The sequence below is a fragment of the Phoenix dactylifera genome, chromosome 4, assembly GCF_051530095.1.
Source record: "Phoenix dactylifera cultivar Ajwa chromosome 4, Ajwa_hap1_PhDact_Kaust_v1.1, whole genome shotgun sequence".
Classification (NCBI taxonomy): Eukaryota; Viridiplantae; Streptophyta; class Magnoliopsida; order Arecales; family Arecaceae; genus Phoenix; species Phoenix dactylifera.
In genome coordinates this window covers 45,063,948-45,079,812 of record NC_143193.1, presented here as the reverse complement: position 1 = coordinate 45,079,812, position 15,865 = coordinate 45,063,948, and the positions used below count along the sequence as shown (strand labels likewise).

Below are 15,865 nucleotides of genomic sequence, written 5' to 3'. Positions count from 1 at the left end.
TCGAGGCGTCTCAACTGTCGAAACTCTGGCTAAGCCACCATGGAGAACCGGAGGGGGATCTTGGCGACGAGCACCGGTAGCAGAAACAGACGGAATCGGAAGAAAAAAGGTTGGTTTCTAAAAACAAAGGAAGCAAAGCATCCCCTTTCATTCAAAATCCAGCAATCACCGGCCATAATCAATGCTCTAAGGAGTCTGGAAATGGAGGTGAAGGATAGATCAAAGCTAGCTAGGTCCTTACCTAGTTCTCGGCGGCGAATGGCAACGACAACAGTGTCGGTAATAGCCGGCAAACAAAGAGAAAAACTAAGAAATTACTCTGGTTGGTGAGCTCCGTTCAGGGTTGGATCTCTGGTGGGATGGACAGAAGGATGGGAGGAGCTCTAAATAGAGCTTGGTTGTGATCAGAATCCGACTCTAAGTCGAATTCCGTCCATCAAACTTAAGAGGAAGAAGACTCCCATCAGAAGTCTTCTTTTCTTCTCGCACGTGCGTAGCACGTATGTCATTTTTTTCTTTCCTTTTTGGGCCAAAACATGCTTCTAGGCTAGTCAAATGGACCTGGTCCAATTCGTAATCAAGCTCTAAAAGGGCAAGGTATTACACGTATGATTCATCATTATTTGGTCAAAATAATGAGCAGAGTGAAGATGTTAAACCTATGCTTTTTTCAAATAATCCACTTTTTCATTAACATACTAAGCACATAGAAATGGATTGCTATTATATAAGAGAGCTTCAGCGAGGAGGTATTATTATTTTATCTCATGTTCTCTTTGAATATCATATTGCAAATATATTTACCAAGGCTATGACTAGAAATCAGCATAATTTGCTAGTTGACAAATTGATGCTTCTGCCTTCCTAGCATCAATTTGAGGAGTATCAATGGAATCTAGGAATTAATGATAGAATCAAGCCATTATCTCGGCAATCAAGGGCACTACAATCTCAAGAGTCAACTTAAGCCATAATTAGCCATAATCAACAATACTATCTTTGAATATTCTCTTCTAATTTTTTGTTAACAAAATCTCTAAGAAGCGAGGATAGAATCAAGAAATGATTTCGACAATCAAGAATCAACTTAAACCATAATTAGTAGTACTATATTTGAATATTGTCCTCTATTTTTCTCTTCCAACTGTATATGTAAATATCTCATAGTTATCGCAACCAAACTTACCATTTTTGTACAGCCACACCTGCCATTTTTGTACAGCCACACTTATCATTTTTTATAACTACTTGTACCATTTTTATTGTCCTCTTTATTTATATATAAACCCATGCTTGGGTTAGAAAATAAACAATATATATATATATATATATATATATATATATATATATATATATATATATAGACTTTTAAGTACCAAAAATAAATCCACTTTTTAGTGGTGAGGACATAGACCTAGTGTAAATAAATTTGGCTTCTGCATCTATTTTTAATTTGATAGGCGCATGTGGGACCAGGACTTTTTTGCTTTTTTTTAAGGGTTGGGACGAGGGTCCTACCTCTTGCGTAAATAAACATCCCATCCAAACTAGATCCGGAGCCGCGGACCCCTTAATCGGTGCACGGGGACCAAAGCCGACTGCCGCTTTCTCACCTGCGGTAACTCTAACCATCCCGTACTGCCCCGCAGCACCGCCCACGGACCCCATCACGAGTTCCTCCATCACGTGCGCGCATCACATGGGGTCCATATCTAGGACGGGACACATGTCTACACGTGGCCAGCCGCACCAAGTTTCCCTACAACCACGCCAACTGATGATCGCACCGCAAATCACGTCTCAAGTCAAAAGAAACGTGCGGTTTAATCACTTCTCCCACCGCGTAACCCTAGACGTCGATTCGATTCTAATAATCTAATAAGCCCAAAAACATCACCAAAAACTTCCATGACATACGGCACAATTCTATTGGATAAATTTAATTGGCTTCGGTTTGAAATGCCAATAATTTGATGACACGTTGGGATGGACGGCTTGGTAAGGAAATTGCGCTGCGCAGCGCTTTCGTTTCGAGACGAAAAGGGATCCAGCGAAGCGGACGCAGGAACCGACCAGAGCCGTCCGATCGCGTTGAGATCGGAAGGGACGAGCGGCGTGGATCGGCGGGGCACCGACCATGGGGGAGGGTGGGGCCTATAAATAGAGCGGGAGGGGGTAGGGCAGGCTGCGATCGCTGTTCTCTATTGCGGGGTTTTTTCGCGTTCCGCCTATGCGCTCGTTCGTTCGCTCTCTTGAAGGCCGGGAAGAAACCAAGAGGGGGGAGAGAGAGAGAGAGGTGGACAAGGAGGAGGACAGGATTTCGATTTCTAGGGTTTTGCTCTGCTCGGATCCAGGTTTTGTATTGGATTTCGGTAGCGTTTCTGTTGATTTTTTGTTTTTTCTCTATCTTTTCTCTCCATGTCGCTGTCTATGATTTGATTTCTTGGTCCCGATCTTTATCTAGGGTTTTCTTCGAGCTGGATTGGTTGGAGCTAGGGCTTGATTTTTCTGGCATCCTTTTGGTTTGGGGTCTTGCTTCTTGCTAGCCCTACCGGGGAGTTCGTGGTTGGAGTCTGATTTAGGGCTAGGGTTTTGATTCTTGTACGGTCCTTTTTGTTTTTGGGGTGGGGGGTGGGGGTGGGGGTTGGTTGCATGTTGGGGGAGATTTAGGGTTTTGAGTTGCTTGTTTTGGTGGAAGATTTGGGGTTGGATTCCTCTGTTTATGTGATCTAGGGTTGGGAGGTCCATTGAGGGATGGGGGAATCTGGTGAAATTTAGGGTTTGATGTTGTTTGTAAGGCAATACTTGATGTTTGTTGATAATGAATCGGGATTAATTGCTGCATTAATCGCGCGTTTTGTATTCCGTGATAGCAGATAAATTCTTGCTGAATCATAATTTAATCCTGTATCGCCACTAAACTAGCTATAACAAAGTCCATAAAAAAAGGGAGAAAAGGAAGGATTCGAAACAACTGATTTGGTGGGAAAATTTGAATTTGTAACTCAACGTGAACGATTAATTTCAGCACCTATCTGGGACTTATACTGCAAGGCATTAACTAACTGTAATCTGGATGCCACTTAGGGAACTGAATGATGGTGGCGTGGTCGGCGTGCCTATATTTGGTGGATTGACCTTATGGCACCGACAGTTCTTTTAGAGTACACTAAAGAAAAGAAGCTGAAGAAAAGTTTACAGGATCTTTCATTCACGATGATGGGGAAATCACATAAGTTCTCAAAAGGATACTCTTCTGGTTTTGTCCCAGACTATCGACATGCTGTGGATACAATGGGTGAGTCAGAAGGGTTTGGTAGCTCAGGACGGGCCGATTCAGAGGATTCCTGTGCCCCAAAAAGGAAGTGCATAAGTTTAAATATGGACAGAAATTATCACTTCAATGTCCCTCTGCAAGTCATTTCTTTGTCCAAGATGTCTAGTTCAGAGAGAAAGGATTTGGAAATGAGACTGAGGTCAGAGCTCGAGCAGATTCAGATGTTTCAGAAGAAAGTGCTTTCAAGGTGTGTGAACACTGGTGGTGTTGCCCTATCATCCTCTGCTGGTGTGCATGGGAAGAAACGGGATCCTGTGGGGCAGAATGCTTCCCAGGTGAAGCGTGGGATATCAGGAAGGTTTGAGTCCATGAAACAGGCTCGACCATGTTCTGTCAGCAATTCAGATGCAATGCTGATAAAACAATGTGAGGCACTCCTCAAGCGCTTGATGTCACACCAGTATGGTTGGGTCTTCAATACTCCTGTTGATCCGGTGAAGTTGAAGATACCAGATTATTACACTGTTATTAAACATCCGATGGATTTGGGAACTATTAAGTCTAAAATAACTTCGGGTGCTTACTCCAGTCCAGGGGGTTTTGTTGCAGATGTGAGGCTTACTTTTACTAATGCCATGACATATAACCCTCCTGGTAATGATGTTCATCTCATGGCAGATACCTTGAGAAAATTCTTTGAAACAAGATGGAAGCCTATAGAAAAGAAGCTGGCTGCAGCTGATGCACGCATTAAACAGGAAACAGAAGCTCCTAATTTGAAGCTGCCATCAAAGAAGCGGAAAGCCCCTGATATGAACCATAATATTGTTGTGCCAGAGAAGGTGGAACCAAAGATGACGGATGAGGAGAAACGGGTTCTGAGTAGGCGTTTAGAGTCTATGCTGGGGGATTTACCAGATCACATTATTGATTTTCTGAGGCAGCACAGTGACAATGGAAATCAGACCAATGAAGAGGAGATAGAAATTGATATTGATTCTCTTAGCGATGATACATTGTTCGAGTTAAGGAAGCTTTTAGATGATTACTTGCGGGATAAACAGGCAAGAGAGCAGGCAAAACCTGAGCCATGTGAAATGGAGGTATTCCATTTCATTCAAGCTCTTAGATTTTGGTTTCTTACATTTCTCAGTATCTGTGCTAATTTCCATTTTCTTTTGCAGATTTTGAATGAATCTGGCCTCAGCAATTCATCGATGCATCCTTGCAAAGGTTTACCTTCTTGATTCATGCCGATCCTTTTCAGAAGAATAGATATAGACACATCAAATAAGAAACTAAAACTTTTCTTTCATCTTGTTTGTGCATAGGCAATGAGCCTGCTGATGAGGATGTAGATATCGGTGGCAATGATCCTCCCATGTCAAGCTATCCTCCAGTGGAGATAGAAAAAGATACACAGCTCAGAAATAGCAAGTACAGCAGTTCAAGCAGTTCCAGTAGTGATTCTAGTTCTTCTTCCAGTGGTCTGTGTTTGTTTCTACACCTCATGTTCACCTTTTCTTTTTTGCTTTTGCATCATTGTTTGATCTGCACATTGCTTTGGATTGATTCATTTTTCTGTGGCCCTTTTTCTTATACCTTTTGAGATACTCATTCATCTAGGTGCTAATTCATTCTAGTATTCTACCAAACACTGGCACTGCTTGCAATGCTAATTCTTATTGTTTATTTAGACACATATTTCTAGGGCATGAGATACGCATGATTGTGATGGCTTCATGCCATTTGCTAAATAATGTTTGATCATGCTTATGCTCTGTGCGCAAATGATTGTTTTAGTTTTTGAATTCCTAACTACCATGTCTGGTTGTAGTAGAGTGTTCAACATTCTCAAAGCCTTTATCGAATGGAGTATGTTTCATTAGATGTAACTTCCCCCTTATTATTAGCATATAGCATGTTCAGTGCATATGGGGAGAGTGGAAAAAATTTGAAGGAATAATAAACCATACTTCTTCTGATTTTATGAATTATGGATGCTAAAGATTGAAAGCTGTGATTTGGACTCCATAATTAGCTTCATTTGCAGGATATGACCATCTCAGACAAAACTTTCTGAGAAAATATTTGATAAGGATATCTTCACCATTTTTAAAAGAAAAAAAAACATTGTTTGAACTACTGGATTTTGGCAAAAGAAGAGAATATGAGTGGATTCTATTTTAAATGACCTATGGAAAGGTTATGTTTTGTGTTCCGAGGGGAACTTTTGGAGAGTTTTCTGCAAAAACTTTTTAAAACTGTAAGAAATGGTATCTAGGACTTCTAGTTGTTAGTGATAGAGTTGAGAAAAATTGTATGGGATGATCCCGAGAGAGAGGGCATAGAAGACTCTTAGAAAGCTGAATGAGTAAAAAGAGGATGTGCTTTTTATTTTTCTATGTTTCCTTTTTAGTAAAACTTATTATGTAAGTTAGTTGATTTTCGATTTAGGGGAAAATTTGACAGACCCAATGCCCCCATATGCTCCATGTATAAACTTTGTTAGAGAATTTCTGATTTTATAGGCGATACAATTATTATCTGTTTTTTGTGTGTGTAAGATACCAAGATATCTAATTAATGTTAGATGTGTGTTTTTCAAGTTACACGTACCAAGAAAATGTTGCCTTAAATATTAGGTTTCTCTATTTCTATTAATTTGTGAAGAGCCTGATATTTTAATTTGTGAAGAGCCTTAAATATCAGGATTTATGAGGTTATAAGAGGTGTTGGCAGCCTTTCCATAGTTCTTTTTAAATTGTAACCCATCATGTAAAATTTTAGATGTTCCATGACTGGATGTCATGGTGTTAAGGATTGTCATGCTCTATCCCACCCCTTCTTGCCTCCTGCCCTCTATGATTCGTGACATAAGTGTAGGAGTTTAACTCACCAGCTTTATGCTTTAGTTTGATAAACCTTTTCTCTAGGTTCTTCATTTGAATCTATATATGTTGGTTCCATGTTGGAGAAGACACTGTTCCCACATTATTGTGAATTGCATGTTCTCGAAGTCACAAGCTTACAAAGGGATGGCCTGCTTGGTTGAAAAATTGTTTGTTTGTTTGAGTTTTACTACCACAAAATACTTGATTTCTTTTTAATAGTCATAAAAGAGACACGGGGTTGGATGGTTGAGATTTTAAGTAAGATATATGATTTGGTACTTGTAACTGGTTTGTTTGAGTTTTTCAAAACTACAAAGATAAAAAAAAATCTATTTATTAATGGGACTATTTGTGATCGGAGTCTGTTGGGAATGCTGAAGTTGATTTGCTCTGTCTATGAAATGAAATTTTGTTTGGGAGGCCAGATTGTGCTTTAATGGCTTACTAAACTGAGACTGGGACTGAAATTGCTGTGCGAAATTGCGGTGCATGAGTTTAGGCATCTTATGGGTAAGTTCATATTTTTTTCTAGAACAAAACACATTCTTACGAACAAAACACTTGGATCCTGTTAGACTTATAGTTTAGCCAGTTTTAAGCTTTTGTCAGTATTTCCTTGTTTCATATCTACACTATTAGCTACTTGCTTTTGTTTTTAATTTTAATGCAAAAGTATTGCATTTGCAATTTGATTTATATTTCGTCATTACTCGCTGTGAACATTGACTACTAACTTCAAAGTTTGAATTTTTCTTCTTAAATAAATGCAATTGCTATTACATGATTTCAATTTTTTTGTATTTTCCTGCTCAAATATTGTTGGCACATGTCATGAGTTGAAGGATGGACTTAAATGTGATCTATACCATTTAAGACCTTGGATTTGTTGAAGGAAAACTTATCCACACGAAGAATTTTGGTCTCTTGAATCCGTGACAACATAAGCAAATTTGTGAAGTTACCTGTAGCAAAAAGGTTTTGGACAAGTTGATTGCATGGTGTTGGAAAGTCCATCCATAGGATAATGTTTCCAATATCTCTTAGACTAAACAACTTCTAAAAATATTTGTTGCTTTTTCTGTGTTTTGCTACTCCTTGGTGTCTTTCTTTTTTAGTTGGTTAATATTTCCAAAAGGGTGCTAACTCAACATGCAAGTTAAAATTTGACTAGATTAATCTAGCAGATGAAAATTGCTATAGATTCTAAGAATTACCATAACAATCATAAAATGATAGGTCAAGATCATAACTGTTGTGGTTCAAATCTAGCCTGAGGGTGACCACGCGGGAGGAGTTGGAGGAGCCGTCGAAGTGTAGAGGAAGAGGATGAAAGCCACCTCCCGCGATCGACGATGTACCTACACAAAGTCTTACTGGTGATCCGATGAGGGCCCTCCGACGATCAAGTTAGAGTGGGGGCTAGTTGGTCCAGCCCAAAAGTCTCTTAGGCGTTACCTGTTGGGGTTCTTTATAGTCCCAGTAGGAGCGTTTAGGTGGCGGAGGTATGGCCTGTTCCTATTATGAGTGGGAGTGGCGCGCAGCCAGAGCTTGCTTGTGGTGCGCGGTGGAGTCCGTTCTTAGGAACGGTAAGGCGTTGACAGCTGTAGCAGGGTATGGCCGGTTCCCATCATGAGTGGGAGTGCACGCACTCAGAGCTTGCTTATGGCGCATGGTGGAATCCGTTCTTGGGAACGGTAAAGCATTGACAGCCATAGCAGGGTATGGCTGGAGTAGCATGGCGTTGTCATTGGCTATCGTGGGCCGGTAAGCAAAGCATGGCGTGGTGGTGTCGTAATGTACGGCCACGTAAGAGGGTGTAGGCACGCACATGGATGCGGCCATTGGCGAGGCCGAGCTCATGGAGAGGTCGCATCAGGTATTTGGAGAGGTCGGCTAGACAGGTGCTAAGGCCAGTCTAGAATCGCGGATTCTGAGGTGTGCTCGGTGGAGCGCCCTGAGCTCGAGGGTCGGGGCGTATTACTGGAGAGGGGCCCCGAGCTCGGTCGGGACGAGTCCGTGAATACATGAGGCGCCCCGAACTTGATCGGGCGAGTCGGCGAATACAGGAGGCGCTTCGAACTTGGTCGGGCGAGTCGGCGAATATTCGAGGTTGAAGGAGTTTTCGGCGGAGTCCGAGGTCAGGCTGATTCTGGGCCTGACCGAGGACACGTCTGATCGGTGTTGGTGGCTATTGGGCCGAAATTGGATGGCCCTTTTGTTGTGGGCTGGACAATTCATTTTGTCCCCCATCAATAACCATAGTGTCAAGTTTTTCTTAAACTCTGAAAAACCAAATCAAAACCTAAAAACTTCGGTTTCAGCAGGAGCTGAAAAGGAGAACGATTTTTGGAGTTTCAGTTGAAAGTGATTTGTGGGAAGAAATTAAGTGTACAAATTGGCTATATTTGCTAGTTTTGCCATTTTTTCATTCCTTTAATAGCCAGGAAACATTTTTCTCTAGAAGATGTTATTATGTTTAAGGATATTTGTTTTCCTTAAGGTTGAATTGAGAGAAAATCTCTACCAGAGATCTTCGACATGCTCATCATCAGGGCATTGGTTACTGTAATAGAATGGAACCGGTTTTATTAGCTACCCTGGAAATGTGCTTGCTGTTGTAGGTATATCCATGTATTGACCGAAGATGGTATTGGCTATATGTTTTATCACACAGGATGTCCAGGGTTTTCTGGTTCTTCATGATTTTATGGTTGATTTAGTTTAATTACCATCAGAAGAGTTTATCAGCGGCTAGTTATAATTCCTAGTAATTTTTATTTTTTCAAAAATTTCAAAATGATTGTCATTCTTATTTTGAAACCATAGAATATGCCAAGAGTTACCCTGTTATCCCAAAAGTTGTGGTTAGTCTTAACTGTTGTTAATATCCTATGTGGACTAGGACACCTGCACTCCTCAAGGCTTTTTTGTTTACAGATTCTTCATTTATCACCATGGTAAAAAAGATTAATGAAAAAATAAAAGAGGATGGAGTGGTCAGATCATGGAATAACTCCGTATTTGTTTGTCCATCATTAAAATGGAATCCTGGTCCTTAATGAGGCCAATTTAACAATTACAGAATAGGTAGCTATTACCCTTATTACTCTGTAAGACTTTCACACTGTTTGAAACAAAAAAAGAAAGAAAATCCTATAGTCCAAAATAACCTATAAAAGACTCCAGAAAATGTAAGCTTGAAGTGAGTTAATTTTGATTGCACTAAATTATAATTGGCTTTGAAACTTAACTTGTCAGGACATGCAATGCAGTATACTTTAGTTTAGAAATCGATATCATTTGCCTAGTGTAATGTGCTGCATATTTTAAACCTCAAGACTAAGTATTATCCTCGTATTTCATTGAATCCATGTAGTTGGTGCATTTTCATTGATGATTTGTTAATTTGGTATAGCCATCCATAGTGGAGTGGTAATACTCTTTTCACCATCATAAGGTTTTTAACAATTTGAAAAATGTTCCGTATTATCTTTATGCTCATTGAATCCAGTGTTAGTCTGGTATAGCCATCCATAGTGAAGTGGTTATATTCATTTCACCATTATCTTCCTTAAGGTTTATAACAATTTGAAAAAGCTTTCATATACTACCAAAAAAAGGATCTTGGTTGGGATACAGGTTGTTCAAGGTTAGCCTAATATTATTGTAGACTTGAAAGTTGCTACTGCTTTAAGCCTACTTTTAACACTCTAGGCTCAAATGAAGGTAGTGACCATGACTGGTCCAAAATCATTAACAACCCCAGTTGTATCTCAAGCAATTGCTTTGAGGAAGAGGGGCGATAATATTCCTTCTAAAGGCTTGCTAATCAGTTACATAGTGCAGAAAGAACAAGGTGTTACTTCTTAGTGAGTTTCATGTGAGAACCTTGTTACTTTGTTACTGCTTATTGTTCTTGGAATCTGGAAGGACACCATTGCAACATTACGGTCTTTATGTTCATAGTCTAATGAGATGGGAATGTGCAAGTGGTTGAAAAATTTCAATGCAATGTTATTGGACATGACTAAGTGTCATAACAATGCAACTTGTTTTTTCTTTAAACGGGGAGAAGGGGCAAAAGGAAAAAATTACCAAGTGAAATGTTTCTCAAGTCGCCTTTTTTTGGGTACCAAAAGAGAGCTCACAGTGCTCTTTGAAACATATGCACCCCATCCTACCATGGTCAACCCTCACCAAGTGAACCCCATCCTCCCATGGTCAACCCTCACCAAGTGAACAACACAAGGGGGATAATTCTCCACCCAAAAATGAGTACAGCTGTTTACGAGCCCAAAATTAGCCAAGCTAAGCAGTTGGTTGGGTTCCTTCTCTATGCAGGTCTGATACCTTGAAAAGAAGTAGGTTGCTGGGACAATGCCCAAATGTTTAAATTCTATAAGTCAAGGATGATGAACACATTATGGAACTGAACAATTACTGTTCCAGTTTATGACATTAGGTGAATCACCTAAAAGTTATAACTTGGTGGCCCATAGCTGTTCAATGGCATAAGCGATACCTCTCCATGCTGCTAGAAGTTTCACCATTGGAATGAAATCGCAGAATGGGAATACTCCCTTAGCTGCGATGGTTGATCCCCATGTTTCAGGAATTATGAAATCTACCCACAATCATGGATGTATCTTCCATTAATCATCAAAATCAATCTTAGGAACTCGATGGTGAGGGAAAGAAATGAGTATAATAATTGGGAGTGGCCTAATGGGCCAATAGATGCCTAGAGCCTGACAGTGCCAAGATAAACTCATTGGGTATTTACCTGCATGTCTTAGCCGAGAGAAACTCAGTGGTCTGTTTCAAAGACAAAACAGCCAAATTTTAGGTGACATGACTTTTCCATTAAAGCCAAGTCCTTACACAACACGAGTACCATCATAACAGTTGATTGAAGGTAAACATTTGGCGGTATACTGATGATGGTGATGATGATTATCCTATTAATTCAGGGCTTCTCTACTTTATTGTTAGTTTCAAATACACCAATTTATGGAGTGGATAAGAGCCTATAATATGAGGAAAGTTTTAATGGGCATGATGCATTATGAATTTCCAAAGGTTGGCACTAAGTTGATAATGATCCAGCGTGACTAAATTCGATTTGTTATGCACTATAGAACCTAAAGGTTATGGTTTCCAAGGATGGTAATGCTTGTGATGGAAGGTAAATGGGTTGGAGGAACTTAGATGGTTTAAGGGTAATTATCAAGGTGGACTCACATATTAGTGAAGGTGGTTCTCTATCTTTGAGTATAGGAGTTTTGCAGGCAAACAAGTCATGGCTGTTAAGCAACACTTTGTGTGTCTTACTGGTTATTGGAAGTTCATGGGCTTTTGTGAGGCCGTGCATGTCTGTTGTTATTTATGTTGAAGCTAACTGGAATTTGGAATGTAGTCTTATTTAAAGAAAAATGGCAGAATTCTGGAATTGAGGGAAAGACAGCTTCTTTGGTTGAAGTGGATGGGGGATTTCAAGTGCTTGTATCAGCTTTAATAACGACTTGCATATAGTTTAATCAAATTCTGCAAGCCTTTTTTTTTTCTTTAAATATTTGAATGACCTAGAGAAAGCCTTAAGGGAACGTGCCAGCTTATCAAGGTGGTAAAGTGCTTGGCAGTTGGACCAAATGACCTGGGATCAAATCTTGCCTTCATCAAGGTTTGAAAGATTAAGGGTATTTGGGGGCTACCCCTGTTGCGGAGCTTATTGCATACAGGCCCTTTCTTTGTGTGTGTGCGTGCGCGCGCGCGCGCGCGTGTGTGTGTGAGAGAGAGAGAGAGAGACTTAAGGTGTCTTTAAAGAACCGATGTCGAATGTCAACATTGTAATGATACAACAGCCCATATTTTGTGGGGTCAATGAGGACATTAGGATGGCTTATCCAGTTCGGTTTGATGGTCTCAATTATTAGATATTGTTTCATTTATGTAGTGAATTTTGATGTCTATAAATGTTGACAACTGATGCAAGTCACTTTCATATGTAAATATGGGCTTCCAGTGCTTAATGATCAAAGAAATGGTCATGCCACGGTGCATATGCATTGTCCATTATGGCTACCATATGAGTTGGTCCCCGCATCACGTATTGCAGAGTATCATTTTAGGTGTGGGAACATATTGGTCCTTGCTTTAGTTCATTAACATTCGAATGATATGGTCTCTGTAGACTCTTTCAGTTCCAAGCCAAGATATGTTGGCCCTATTGAAAGGATATGAACAAAAGGGTGAAACCAATTAAGACATTGTTAGGAATGTTTCATCATCCATCAAGTGTTAGGTTATAAGACTCCATTGTGTCATCAGACTCTAAGACCTGTTCCAGGCCTCCTCTGAAGTTGGTTTCTGATGGTGATTATTTATTCTTCTACATTTTAATATTTAAGTAGCACTATTTCTATATGATTGAAAAAACAAACAAACTAATATTTGAGTAATTTTTGCAAATTAGATGCGTGCATAGCTTGTGGCTGCAGAAAATGCTTGCATAATGCGTGCATTCTTCATTGTTTACTTGGGAAACTGTCTTGGTTTGTTTCTTCATATTTTTCCTGTGTTTATTTTTCTTTTTTGACGTTCTAATTTATAGAACATGAAAAGTTTGAATAAGAGGCTTGTTAGGCAGTTATAGGAGCCCATGGCATAGAAGTGAGACATGCACCCTGAGTTATTTTTAGTCCTAATTCACTGTCGAGAAAATAATTACACCAAATCATCGTTCATCCTTCTTCTTCTTATGAGATTGGTTAGTCTGATTCATTAGTTAAGGAATGAATTAAAAAGTATTGCTTATTTTTAGTATCTACCAGTAATTTAGCAATAGCTGAGTTTTGAACAAGGTTGTTTATTATTGTTGCAGAGATGATATGTTCAATTTTTTCGTCTTCTTAAGCATCTGCTGTTCTTGTTTTTTCCTCCATCTTCTGCTGTTATGGTTTTTGTTCCTGTGATAGTTTTTTTTTGGCTTTGTACATAAAAAGTCTTAAGTTATTTACTTTTCCAACAGATTCAGACTCTGGTAGTTCATCAGAAAGTGAATCAGATGATAGAGTTGCTAGTCCTACGAAGACTGCGAAGGTATATGCAACCTTACATCATTGTATTTTATTTCATCAGCATTAACCATTTCTAATCCAACCAGCACCCCCATGGGGTGCTCCTCCACATATTGTCTTTGTAAATTGTCCATGCTTGCTCATACTTTTTCCACTCTATTAGAATTAAATTATGCATTACTGTTGTTTAAATATCTGTTCAGGAACATGCAATAACTGAGGCAATGCTTGACCAAGAAAAGAGTGAGATAATGAATCCACTTGATGTAAACAGTGAGTATTCAAGCTTGCAATACCATTTGAGAAAAACTTATTGTCATGTCTTTGACTCTTTTGTTTCTGTTCTTGCATTATTGGTTACATACAGGACCTGTTAGTGGGATGGATCACCCAGAACAGGATGCTCGCCCTAAACTACCAGTGGAGGCAGATGGGCATCAAGAGGGTAAGCATGAATTTCCAGGAAGAAACATGTGAGACTTTAAAGGGGTCCTGAGCATTTAATTTGGATGGATCTGCTTATAATTACCCTATGAAAATTTTAGGGGAGAATGCTCCATCAGAGAGGCAGGTCTCCCCAGAAAAGCTTTATCGAGCAGCTTTACTGAGGAGTCGCTTTGCTGATACAATTCTCAAAGCTCGTGAGAAAACATTGGGTCAGGTTGGTTATGCACAAGTGACTAATCTATTGCAATAATATGTTCTTTCATTCAAGTAATTTTACTATATTGTTGACTGGTAATGATCTTTTATCAGGGAGAAAAGGGAGATCCTGAAAAGCTGCAGCGCGAGAAGGAGGAACTCGAAAAGCAGCGAAGGGAAGGTACTAAAGCTTTGAAAACTAAGATGAATTCTTTAAATTTCTCCTTTGCTTCTTATGGTTAGGAGTTTCACTTGTATGGATGCAGAGAAAGCACGGCTTCAAGCTGAAGCTAAAGCTGCTGAGGAAGCCCGTAGACAAGCAGAAGCAGAAGCTGCAGCTGAAGCTAAACGCAAACGTGAACTTGAGAGAGAAGCAGCACGTCAGGCCTTGCTGAAGGCAAGTACCTTTTGTTTCAATTTATTAGGCACCTGTCTGACTTTTGTTCTTTTCCATCATTTGATGGTAGATACATATGGGGAATTATTGCAGATGGAAAAGACAGTGGAGATCAGTAATGACTGTAGAATTCTTAAAGATCTCGAAATGCTTAGAACTGTTCCAGCTGAGCATGTTCCAAGTTCGGTTGATGAGACAAGCCCGGATCTATCCCCAGATGGCATGGGTGGTTTTACGCTTGGTGGAAGTAACCCTTTAGAGCAACTTGGGTTGTACATGAAAAAAGATGATGAAGAGGAAGAAGAGGGTGAGCCAAGCGGTGTTCCTGTAAATGATGTTGAGGAAGGAGAGATTGATTGACAGCATTCTGCTCTGCTTGGCTTTGTATACACTTTTGAAGATTTGAATATATTTCATCTCCAGAAGGTACAGCAGCAGGGAATGTTGATTTGGGCCATCAGATGCTCGCATACAATCCATTCTTTCTTGGGTTGGCTTTAGGTGATCACCACCAAAAACTTTTGCCAACTGCTTATTATTGGAGATTACCTTTCTGGTTCCTGGCTGCTTATGGCAGCCGTCAATTTTGGGAGCGGAAGTTTTACACACCCACTGGTAGGGAAGTTTTGTGCTTTGTAAATGTTGGACAGGGAAAGATCTATTTATGATGCATTTATGGTGGAACCCAGTTGCTGGATTTGATATTGTTCTCGCACTCGTCCTTGCTGTTTGATATTCAAAATGGGAAATGTTGCCAGATATGTTACTTCATTAGTTTATACTGGGTGATATAGGGGTTGTACATTGCTGTTGATAATTGAAGTTTTGAGATGTGCTCCCCAAACTGTACACATATGGCTGCTGATATATGGAAACGAATTTCTTGATTCCAGGTTTCCATGTACTACTGGTCACTTATGAGCCGTACGTCAGATTATATGCTCTCAAGTTGGAGGTTGTCCTTTGGAAATGTACTAGTTTGTTTTACTCCTCGCTTGGTGCATTTCAATGAGATTAACAGTCATTCTAAGGTCTATAGTTGTGGATTGGCACTGTTATTCTCCTGTGTGCAGATTTTTTCTTTTTTTTTTTAAATTATTATTGTTGTCACATGTTGGAGTGAGCATCATCGTATCATCTATGCACTCAGCAAGTAAGGGAAGAAATAAAAAAAAAAAGAATTGATGTGTAGGGCTGTTGCCTCCTTCAGTGAGATGGTTTTTTGTTCTACTGTGATCATATAGCATGATTAAATGCTAATGATAATTATGTATAATTACTAAACTGCCAGATTGCGAAACCACGCACGGCTTGGCTGTCCCATTTGAAGGAACTACTCTTACTGATTACAGCGTTAAATTTACAGTTGAGCTCACGACCCTTCTGGTTTTGTTTCCGCTTTCCCGATTGCCTTTGAACTAGGCCCAACGTGTGCTTTGATGTGCGGTCGTTTTGTATTGTCTCTCAATTATGGGAAATAAAAATGGACTACTACCTTTTGATCTGGAATATTGGGATGATGACGAAAAATGAGATGGCCTTTTAGATGAAGCATGTATTTAGAAGTCTATGTGGCTCA

The 15,865-nt window shown here is 39.8% G+C and overlaps 1 protein-coding gene across 5 annotated transcripts; it reads left to right on the top strand.

The window, feature by feature from the left end:
- Positions 1-2,173: 2,173 nt before the first annotated feature.
- Positions 2,174-15,477, top strand: LOC103708897 (transcription factor GTE9-like). Of its 5 annotated transcripts, none has more exons than XM_039118244.3 (11): positions 2,174-2,354; positions 3,088-4,380; positions 4,462-4,510; positions 4,609-4,764; positions 13,199-13,269; positions 13,451-13,520; positions 13,615-13,692; positions 13,793-13,908; positions 14,004-14,070; positions 14,156-14,286; positions 14,380-15,477. In XM_039118244.3, the coding sequence occupies exons 2-11, from the start codon at positions 3,142-3,144 to the stop codon at positions 14,644-14,646; spliced, it is 2,244 nt and encodes a 747-aa protein (XP_038974172.3). In that variant the 5' UTR covers positions 2,174-2,354; positions 3,088-3,141; the 3' UTR covers positions 14,647-15,477. The 5 variants fall into 5 exon arrangements, with proteins under 5 accessions (XP_038974172.3, XP_038974170.3, XP_038974171.3 ...); XM_039118243.3 differs by having other exon boundaries at positions 2,188-2,354; positions 2,465-4,380; XM_088720058.2 differs by having other exon boundaries at positions 2,188-2,372.
- The last annotated feature ends 388 nt before the right edge of the window (positions 15,478-15,865 follow it).

Coding starts and splice junctions, on each gene's coding strand:
- LOC103708897 (XM_039118244.3), top strand. CDS start 3,142: ATGGCACCGACAGTTCTTTTAGAGTACACTAAAGAAAAGAAGCTGAAG. Junction 4,765..13,198: donor TTCTAGTTCTTCTTCCAGTG/GTCTGTGTTTGT, acceptor CTTTTCCAACAG/ATTCAGACTCTGGTAGTTCA. Junction 13,521..13,614: donor GAATCCACTTGATGTAAACA/GTGAGTATTCAA, acceptor GGTTACATACAG/GACCTGTTAGTGGGATGGAT.